This window comes from Varanus komodoensis, unplaced genomic scaffold (assembly GCF_004798865.1).
Source record: "Varanus komodoensis strain SLA01 unplaced genomic scaffold, ASM479886v1 scaffold200, whole genome shotgun sequence".
In the NCBI taxonomy this organism is placed as follows: domain Eukaryota; kingdom Metazoa; phylum Chordata; class Lepidosauria; order Squamata; family Varanidae; genus Varanus; species Varanus komodoensis.
In genome coordinates, this window is record NW_025335569.1 from 116,675 (window position 1) to 126,754 (window position 10,080).

Below are 10,080 nucleotides of genomic sequence, written 5' to 3' on the forward strand. Positions count from 1 at the left end.
GCATCCAAATGCCATTAAACTAATTCATGAATCAATTAATGGGAAAAATCAACTTAGGTAATCAGGATCCTGAGAATCTGTCAAACTGATTTGCAATTGAGGAAAATAACGCCGTGCTCCTTTTAGCTGTTTATTCTTCCCCAGAAGCTGTGTGCACATTTCTAATATAACGAGAACTGCAAGGAAACAAGCAGAAAACCAAATTTTGGCAGAGGAAAATGTCCTGTTCCACAATGCTGCATGATGCAACCAGACCTTCTCTTGTAAAATCAAGGAAAGGAAAGATTAGAATAGGAGAGGACAGTAGATAGATCTCTAGATGTTTTGGATCTCAGTTCCCATTGACCCTGTTGAAAGAGGCTTTGGGAGATGGTTGAAAAGATCTGAAGATCTATCTTCTGTCTACCATTGGACTAGGTAATGGAAACATTTAGATTATAAGCACCTAATCCATTGCTCAGTTGAGGCTGCTACATCAAACATTTGGTGTGTGGCAAAGTGGGGGTCACTGCAGGCTATTTGGTTCACCCAGAAGAAAACCTTCCAGGCTAGGTGCAAGTTCTTTCACTGCCTGTGATGGGAGATAATGCTGTTGCCACTGATGGCACCACGTTGCACTCCCTTCTTCATGCTGCAGCCTTCTGACCCACGCCTTCTCTTTGCCACATCCGGTGTCCCCCTCCTTCCCCTTGCCTCGTGGCATACCCCTTCACCTTGCCTTATCACATACCCCATTTCCTTTGTCTTCACTGCCCCTTCTCTTTGCGGTCATTGTGGCATCAGCTCTCTGGAGAGCTGAGTCACTGGTTGTCTGGCTCTCAGTACGACCCAGAGGGCAGGTGGCTGGGAGCGGCTGCTTCACTCCAAGCATGTTGCACTCCTTGGAGCAAAACAGAGGGAAGGCAGCTGTGTAGAGAGCCTGGCTGGCTGCTCTCTCTCTAATGCATTTGTCCCACAGAAGAATGGCTCTAGTAGGGCTCTTCAGAGCACCTGCTTGCATCATCTATTGGGCAGCTGCTCCAAAGAGCCCTGAAGCAAATGCCTGAGCAGGCAAGCAGCTGGCAGAGTTCTCTAGAGCAGGGGACCCCAACCTTTGGCCATGGACCAGTACAAGTCTGTGGCCCGTTAGGAACTGGGCAGCACAGCAGGAGGTGAGTAGCGAGTGAAGCTTCATCTGTACTTGTAGCTGCTCCCCAGTGTTAACATCGCTGCCTCAGCTCCACCTCAGATCATCAGGCATTAGATTCTCATGGGAGTGCAAACCCTACTGTAAACTGTGCATATGAAGGCTCTAGGCTGCGCACTCCTTATGAGATTCTAATGCCTGATGATCTGAGCTGGAGGTGAGGCGGTGATGCTAGCATTGGGGAGTGGCTGCAAATGAAGATTATCATTAGCAGAGAGGTTTGACTGCCCAGAGACCATAATCTATCAGTTGCTTACAGGCTCATGTCAAAACCCTATCAGTAAGTGGCAAGTGACAAATAAGCTGTGCCTAGTTGCAGGAAAACAAGCTCAGGACTCCCACTGATTCTGCATTATGGTGAGTTGTTATAATTATTTCCTTATATATTACAATGTAATAATAGAAATAAAGTGCACAATAAATGTTATGCACTTGAATCATCCCAAAACCATCCCCCGTCCCAGTCCGTGGAAAAATTGTCTTCTATGAAACTGGTCCCTGGTGCCAAAAAGGTTGGGGACCACAGCTTTAGAGCATTGGCTTGAAGTGATAGTAGCAGCAGGCCTTCCAGGGGGTGGGTGGGCAAAGCAGTGCATTTTGCTTCAGTCACCGTATGGGAGGGCTACCCCTGTCCCCGGCCTTTTACTAGGCTGTGTGCATTGTGCGTGTGTGCGCGCATGCATATAAGAGATGTATTTCCTCTTTGAAGAGTTCTCCTAACTGGAGTTCATTTTGCTTGAAACATTCGGAACACACTTTTGACTCCATTCAAATGAATACAGTGAGATAAAAGGAACTGGAGAGGGCACAATGGCCCCCATGCTTCTGAGATCGCGACGCAGGGGTTGTAATCCCTATAGGATCTTTTGATTAGCCTAGCATGTCTGGAATGCAACTGCCTTAAGCAACTACTTCTGCTCATTATTAGACTGGGCCAGCCATGCATAAAAGTTATACACAAGGTGAAATGTTCTAGTTTATATGGCTCTAATCCTAAAACATCAGCAGAGCTGCAATCCTATGCCCATTTACCTGGAGGATGCCTCAGTGGAGCATAGGGACATATTTCTGAGTAAACATGTATGAGAATCACTTGAACTGAATTGACAATCACTGGTCATGTTTCCCTGTTCTTGTAGATAAAATATATATTAAATCCTGACATTTTATCAAATTAAGCTAAGCGCTCCTTGGATTTAGATAATTACAGTTTGGCCAAAATGCTTATCTACTCAGAAGTAAGTCCCACTGAGTACAATAAGACTTCCTCCTGCACCAGTGGGATTGCAACATGAAATTTAATTGCAAGACTAGAACAATCATCTCTTAGATTCATACATAACTAAACCTACTCCCACTGGAGTATGAATTCTTTTGTTTTATTTACAACTGGAGTGGTCATTAGTGTGAACTTAACTATGCTACATAATAGGGAAATTACATGAAGGTAATGCCAGGGGGATTCTTTTTAAAATTAAAGGCAGCCCCTTTCCATTTTAACCAAAACAGAAAATTAAACTAATTCATATTGTAAACAGTGTGCAATATCTTGCTACCTCGACCTTCCAAATAAGTGCAAAGGTTTACTAGCTCACAAAAAGTTTTGCTAACAAATTTGTTAATAATTTGTGGCAAATGTATGGCATCAAGAAAAGAGAACATAACATATGAAAAGCCATGCTGGATCAGACCAATAGTCCATCAGGTCCAACACTGTTCACAAGGTAGCAAACCAGCTGCCCACAGGATCACTCAAGAAGGATGGGCACAATCGTTCTGCAGGCCCAAGTTTCTCTGCAACAGGCGTATAGCTAGTGGCCATTGATAGCCTTCTCCTTGCATTCTATTATGCAGATAGTTGGAAGAACCATCGGTCTTCCAGTTTGTGCAAGCTTCCCTACCAAGCCATCTAGAAGCAATTGTTACTTGTCATTAGTGACTAAACAAGGTGACTTGCATCCATTTCCAACCTTTAATAGACAGCCTTGACTACATCAGATTATTCAGTCTGGTATTGTGAGTGAAATGGGCCTATGATTCAGATCCCTGCTCAGCCATGAAGCTCTGTGGCCTTGAACCAGTTACTTTCTCTTAGTCTATTCTGTGGCCTTGTTATAAGGATAAAGTAGGATAATCCCATATTTAGCCTCCAGAATTCCTTGGCACAAGGACACTATTCAAAAGTCAATACATAAATTCTATTGGAAATAATACAGAATAACAACTAAAAATTATTGATCTCATCTCTAATTATTGATCAATGACATTCACATGTCACCCCACAAGCCAAAGATGAAGCATGTTGCTATTTTAACCATATCATGCAATTTGCTAAAAAGATTACCATATGTATCTTTACCATAAATATAAAGTGTGAGCAGTTCCCAAGTGACCACTAAGCAATCAAACATCACTAAATCATCTGAAGATGTCCTAATTAACTATTCCCACTAACCAGCAAATGTTTACCATTAAGTATCATTAGGCTTCAATTGGCTCCCAGGGAATCAGTGAGAGTTGAAAAGAAACCTTAATTACATGGTGCGTGCAATGCAATCCACAAATATGTCAGGGCAAATCCAAACAACCCATTAGTACTTAATATTAATGACTCAAGTGCTTTCTATTCCCTGATTTTTGGTTTCAAAACAGGCAGACAAAAGTTCGACAGCAGCTTTTGATTATGCTCCACAGTCATCTATCCTATCATTGGTACTGAATTTGAGGCTGTCAAAATATTAGGATTCTGTTGCTGATGATGCTCCAGTGACATAATGGAGTCAAGGTAATGACTTGAAAAAAATGGAAGAGCAGCACTTCTCATGTGTGTCATTTTGGCACTGACTTACTAATCAGAAGGCAAGCATCAGCTTGGGGAAGGAAAAGCACACAACCTACAATGACTATGAAGATATGTGTGATGGTGAGCAAAGGAAGAACAAATGCGGGGCCTTCATAAATTGCTCAGCCTGCCCCAAACATGCAGGGTCATACACTTACTTGGAAGCAAGAACCACTTAGACTTACTTCTGAGGAGACATGCCATAGATTGTATTGCTTAACTGTGTGTTTCCAGACAATGATGACTCTGCAACCTACATTCTCCAGAATCAAACCTTTCTTTTCAGTTGTTCCTATTTAGGGACTGGTATTGCTAAACATGGGACTACTCTTGTCACCTAAGGTATCTCAAAGTACTCTTTCATTAAATAAAAGGACTCCTCAGGGTGCTTGGGCATAAATATATTTCAAACTAAGGTCCTTTAGACTAACAATCCTTCCCTTGTATTGGCAAGCAGGGGAATTTAGTTCTTCGGGTATGTGGTGAATGGGAGAAATATATATTTTAAGACAAAATCCTCAGTACTTTCCATTACCTTATTGGGAGAAACCATGACAGTTCAAGAACCTATAAAAGATATAAATATGTAGTGAAGGGAGGCCCATGGTAATTGCTCCTCACATTTCAGTCCCATGGTAACTACCTACAACTAATCAATAAACAGCTTTCTCTGTGGCATCCCCACCCTAAAGAGGCTTATCTGATGTCTATCACATATTAGGTTTTTATTCTCTATGCTATGAATTGAGGTTTTTTGACTTTGTTGTTTTAACTGCTTTGTCAACAGTACACAATTATAATTATATTATTTATCATCTCTCTCTAACTTATTGCATGCTTTATCATTTTTGTTTTAAATTCAGCACTACCTCTATAATTTCCCAATAGGATACATCAGCAAGTTGGGATATACTATTTATATAATATACACATGTTAGGATGCAGGGTTTATTATGGGTAGAAACTCTCAAATTGAAGCTTTCATATACCCAAGGTGGGAAACATCTAGCTAATTCAATTTTGGAGATGCTCTGAAGATTCCATGGGATAGGGCTGAAGGCAGAGTAGGTAGAGCCAAAGTCAAAATGGGTGGAGCCAAAGTAATAAACCATAGTTTAGCTTGCAACGCTTGTTGCCAGTGACTAAATCTTAGAAGAAGCATGTTGACCTTTTAGAATTTGGAAAGATTCAAAAGCAGGGAAACCACCATAGTTGGTGATTGGAGGAAGGGGGCAGCACCATCCATAGAAACCTGGAGGACTGGGACCGCAGGAGGCCCAGAATTTGCTCCAGGGTCTGAAGTTCCCCACCCTTGTTCTGGACCAGTATATTACAATATTTTGTTGTAAACAAAACACCATTTAGGAAGACCAGTTCTTAATAAAAGACCTAAATATACTCAACTTCTGGAAATTCTGAACAAACAGAATCCAGAACAGAATTCCCACTCCATTTTGGACAGAAACAGGCACCCTGTGCCTGAGCTGTAGCATGCCATTATAAAATAATACATCTTTGCATTCAGAGAATGAGCCTTTGTGGAAAGGGCAGTGACATAGCCCCAAGCTAGCATGCTAATTTCTTTGTGAGGAAAGCTGTTTTTGTATGGACCATTCAGTCATGTGAGCTACTACCAGCAATATCCAAGTGAGATCCAGATGCACCTCCTCACTGAGAACTAGAGGCCCCAATCCAGAATTGAACAAATTGGTGATGCGTGAAAGATTCCTGCTGGTGTAACTCTAAATGATAGCACGGAAAGGTGTAAACTTCTACTTTGCTGTCGGGTGAGCAGGAGCAGCCTAGGCCTGCTGGGAGACCCTGACAGATTCAAGTGGCAACTGAAAAGTTAGAGAATAGAGGGAACATGTCCTGTGCCATTACAGGGAAACAGTCTCCGGACAGCAGCTTTTATCCAGTATTATTCCTACGTAGAGCAGGCCCACTAAAATGAACGGAACGTAAGCTAGGCTAAAGTAACCCGCTCGTTGTGCTGGGCGGAAAGCGGTTAGGCCCGGCCCGGCCCTTTAGGGCGGAGGAGGGGCAGGTCAGCAACGTTCGAATATCCAGACTCCGCGAACGGCGCAGTCTGGGCACGCGCTCTAGAAGGCTGGAATAAAAGCGTTCTGGAACGCCGGCGTTGCTACTGTCGACCCACGCGGCGGCCCTCTCGACCCGGGACTCACCTTCCCGTCGCTGTCGAAAGGGAGAGAATCGTCCCTCTGGGGCGAAGCCGAACGGCATCGCTTGCCTTCCTCGTCGCTGGGGGAAGACGGAGCAACGCTGGCCGCGGAGGCGGCGGCTCCATGGGGCGAATAATCCGGGTAGGGGTTGTTGAACGCCCTCTCCTCCATCTCCGCTTCGCCTCCCAGTTGCACCTTCAGTCTTTTGGACATGCCTTCTCCCATGTCAGCCCTGCCCCCTTGCCCTCCCACCGCGGCACGGCGAGCCGGCGAGGACACACTCCCCCGGCAGTGATGATAATAAGTGCAACGCGCTCCGGAGGCTGCAGAGCAGCGGCGGTAGTTGCCACCAGCGCCCGGAGAGGCGGCAGCTGTTGCACCACCAGTAAATAAAATAAAATACTGAGCGGTGTTCAGCAGGTGGTGGTGTTATCCTCGAGAGAGAAAAGGGTGGGGAAATGCGACCTGCTTCGTAGCAGAGAGGCAGGCGAACCAGGAGCGTGAGCTAAAATCTTCGCATCGCCCTAGACCTGGAACATTCAGATGGCATAACGATAAATGTGTGGCTATCCTTCGCCCTTTCTGTCATGCGATCAACCGACTTTCAATAGACGCGTGTGTGTAAGTGTGTCTAACTGGTTCCCAACCACCCACTACTTCCTCCTTTCCCCGAGGTTACTCCTCGTCCCGGGTTAAAAGGGTAGAGAAGCACCACGCCCTACCCAGTGATGGGGCAGTTTCCTAGAAATCGGACAGGCAGACCCAAGAGGGGGTGTCGCACCCTCCCTTCCCTCTAATCAATTCTTAACAGCAAAACGGGGCAGAGGGATTACAAATTCACGGAGGCTTGAGGATATCTCCAAAGCTCCCTTTCCGACGCTCATCTTGTCTCCTTTTCCCACGATCCAGACAGAGCGAGGGCGAGAGCGAGCGAGAGATCAGGCCACCGCCGCCGCCGCCGCTGCGGCAGTTGTCATCGAGACCCGAGGTTGGAAAACTGAGCTCGTTCCCAGTGCCTGTCCGCAATCGCGAAGAATAGTCTCCAAAATCATTTTAGATCACGAGCATCAGGACCATCAGAGGGACAGAAAAGCTGAAGATGAGAAAGTAGACAAGCAAATCCTTGGGCAGGGACATCCGAAGCCTCCGGCCGGTTGGAACCATCAGGGGAGATTTAGGAAACGAGGAAAAACAAAAGCAACTACACGAATGCAGCAACACCCCACTGGACACCTCTGTCGCCCTCTTCAAGTGACAGCTGTCTAGCCACCGCCACCGCCTCCTGTAAACACTGCTCTTCAGCTGTCATTCAGTCCATCTCATTGGCAACACGTTCAGTTCGCCTAATGAAAAGGTACAACAAAGAACCAGCAGATAGGAAAGCTGGAGAAGGGAGGGGGCAGCAGAGCCACGGATGATCGCGCTGGCCCTTTTCCCACTCTGGTCTGCAATGTTCTCCTCGCAGCCTCCGTCTTCCTTTGGTGGCTGTGAAATCCGTGTGTGCTGGTCTTGCAGCGCCAGCGGATGAGCACAGAAAATCTCCAACGACACAGAGAGACTCAGGAGGGAGGGCCTTGGTCAGCTTTCCTCACAGCTGCCAAGAGTGCACAGAAATACACCACATAAGTACAGAAGGCAAAAAGCCTTTGAAGGGCTTTCATGAGCAGGAAAAATCAACTTACAGGGTTCTCTCTGTGCTCAGAAGTAAGTATTAATGGGTTGAATGGAGGTTACTCCTTGGTGAGCACATACAGAATGGCAGTTTTAATTTCATGTTTTAAAAACAAAGTACTTCATAGTGTACTGGGTTGTTTATCATGGGAAGCCTCTTCTCTAAAGATTTCTTCATGTTTTCTTCATGTTCCCAGATTTCTGGGACAAGCTTTCATAGGGTCAGTTCCCCACTAGGGGAAGGGGACAGGAGATGTATGCTAATACATAGGTTGTAAGCCGCCCTGAGGCTGAGCCGAATGGGGCAGCATATAAGTCTGCTAAATAAATAAAAAAAATAAAAATTTACAAATATGCAAATGACTTGTGGGAGGCAACACAGTAAAGACCATGGTAGTCCATAGAACAGGGATACCAAATGCTATTGAAAGCCTAACCAGCAATTGCCCAAATTGAAAACCAATGTCAGTTTTAAAAGTGAGACTGTGGTAGGTGTAGTTATTACCACCTTTAGGTGCAGGGTGCCAGATTGCTGCATAACTCCCCAAATCCAACACCACTGCAGCACCCCAGGTTTCCAGCTCCCAACTCTGCTCTAAACCACATTTGCCCAGATGATTGCTTCAAAACACTCTTGCAAGCCAAAATAATTGGCTTGCTACCTACCCCTCCTTAATGCTACCTATCAACATATTTCATTCAAAGCTCATTTCTGCCACCAGCCTTGATTTTACAGAGGAGATTGTCATAGGCTAGGTGAGATTGGTTGCTGGTTGAGACCAGTGCTGACTAGCCATCATCTTCTGTTTGAACCTTTTCACTAGAAATGCCAAAACCTGAACCCAGAGCCTTCTGTATGCAAAGCATGTGGCCTACCTTACAATTCCCCTCTTTTGCTACAAGCAGAGACTGATTGTGATTGTCATGCTCTGTCATTTCTGTACCCACCATTATTCTACACCCCCCACACTCCCTGACACCCTTGTTATTATTTTAAAGGAAATGGTAACTGAAACTGATGATGACACACACAGGAGTAGCCATTGGCAAATCATCTCTACTGAGAAAGGATCACTTAACAGTCCTGAAGAATGTCGAATAAGCATATGGAACACGGCAGGGATATTGCAGGCCTCACTTCATGTCCGCAGGCTTATTGTAAAATATAATGGACTGAATCTAGATTGAGCAACATACCCATTCAAATCAATGAAAATAAGTTAGTTGTGATTGACTTAAGGCCCTTGATTTCAAAGGGTTATTCTAAGTAAATCTGGATAACAAACTTCTGAAACCCATGAAGGTTCCTACCATTTAGGTAAATGCAAAAACCTAGACTTTTCCTAGCACTGAAATGGCCAAACTGTTCTTCAGCTCTGTTCCAAGCAGATGGGATGTGTCTAATAGCCCCTAGCCCAGAAGCAAGCACACTTTGCTAGCCACCTTCCTATAAAATTTTGTATATCTAGAAAGGATGCTTCAGGACTAGAATGTGATGCCATCAAGAGACACAAGCCATATATTTTTCCTGCAGGGGAAAATGGAACTAAAATATTTGGAACAAAAAACTAGCTGGAGGAGGGAAATTAAGTAGTGCGTCCTCAGAGAGGTGAAATCTTGTTCTTGTAGGTCTGTTGTGTTGTCCAGACCCAGTTCCAGAGTTCCTGTTTGGTAGGATTAGTTTTCCGAAACTATGGAGAAAATCAATGGTCTATTCTAAGATTCCCATGCTTCACCACAGCTGCTCTAGTTGTCTGGAATAGATATAGCCATTTCACCATAGCTAGTATGGAAACACCATTAGTGGCCACATTAGTGGGTGCCTCTAGCATTTGATCTCTATTATCCTCAACACCTTAGCAACAGACAGAACATTGCTTGCTTTGTTCCCATTGGCTGAGTGATGTGTCCATCTAAACACGGAGACAATGTGAAAATACACAGAATGAGAAGGGGAGCGTCATGGCAGAGATATTTATTTTATTTATTTTATACATTTCTGGGGCCTAGGACAGCTGGGAGGTGCCACATACATGCAGATGCACTTGGGGGGCGGGGGACCTGCCTTAGGACTGCAGCAAACCCATCAGCAGGAGGATGCTGTCCATAGGTAAGAGTAGGAAAAGGATGAGGAGTTTTTGGGGCTGCTGGCATGTAAAGCCAGGAGGATTGAGTGGGGAGTGCAGAAATTGTGCTAC

The 10,080-nt window shown here is 44.9% G+C and overlaps 1 protein-coding gene and 1 long non-coding RNA gene across 4 annotated transcripts in view; one reads left to right on the top strand and one right to left on the bottom strand.

Annotated features, from left to right (window-relative positions):
* LANCL2 (LanC like 2) overlaps positions 1 to 6,544 on the bottom strand; it is a 40,253-nt gene extending 33,709 nt beyond the window's left edge. The window contains exons 1-2 of one of the 3 annotated variants that reach the window (XM_044429727.1): positions 6,215 to 6,284; positions 4,564 to 4,595 (exon numbers count right to left, since the gene is read on the bottom strand). In XM_044429727.1, coding sequence (XP_044285662.1) covers positions 4,564 to 4,581 — 18 coding nt within the window. In that variant the 5' untranslated portion in view covers positions 4,582 to 4,595; positions 6,215 to 6,284. Of the gene's footprint in view, positions 1 to 4,563; positions 4,596 to 6,214 lie in introns of all 3 variants that reach the window. The other 2 variants (XM_044429726.1, XM_044429725.1) reach the window with 2 other exon arrangements.
* Positions 1,443 to 8,002, top strand: LOC123023253. Its single transcript, XR_006414689.1, has 3 exons — positions 1,443 to 1,543; positions 3,839 to 3,971; positions 7,121 to 8,002. It is a non-coding gene; the product is annotated as an uncharacterized LOC123023253 (long non-coding RNA).
* The last annotated feature ends 2,078 nt before the right edge of the window (positions 8,003 to 10,080 follow it).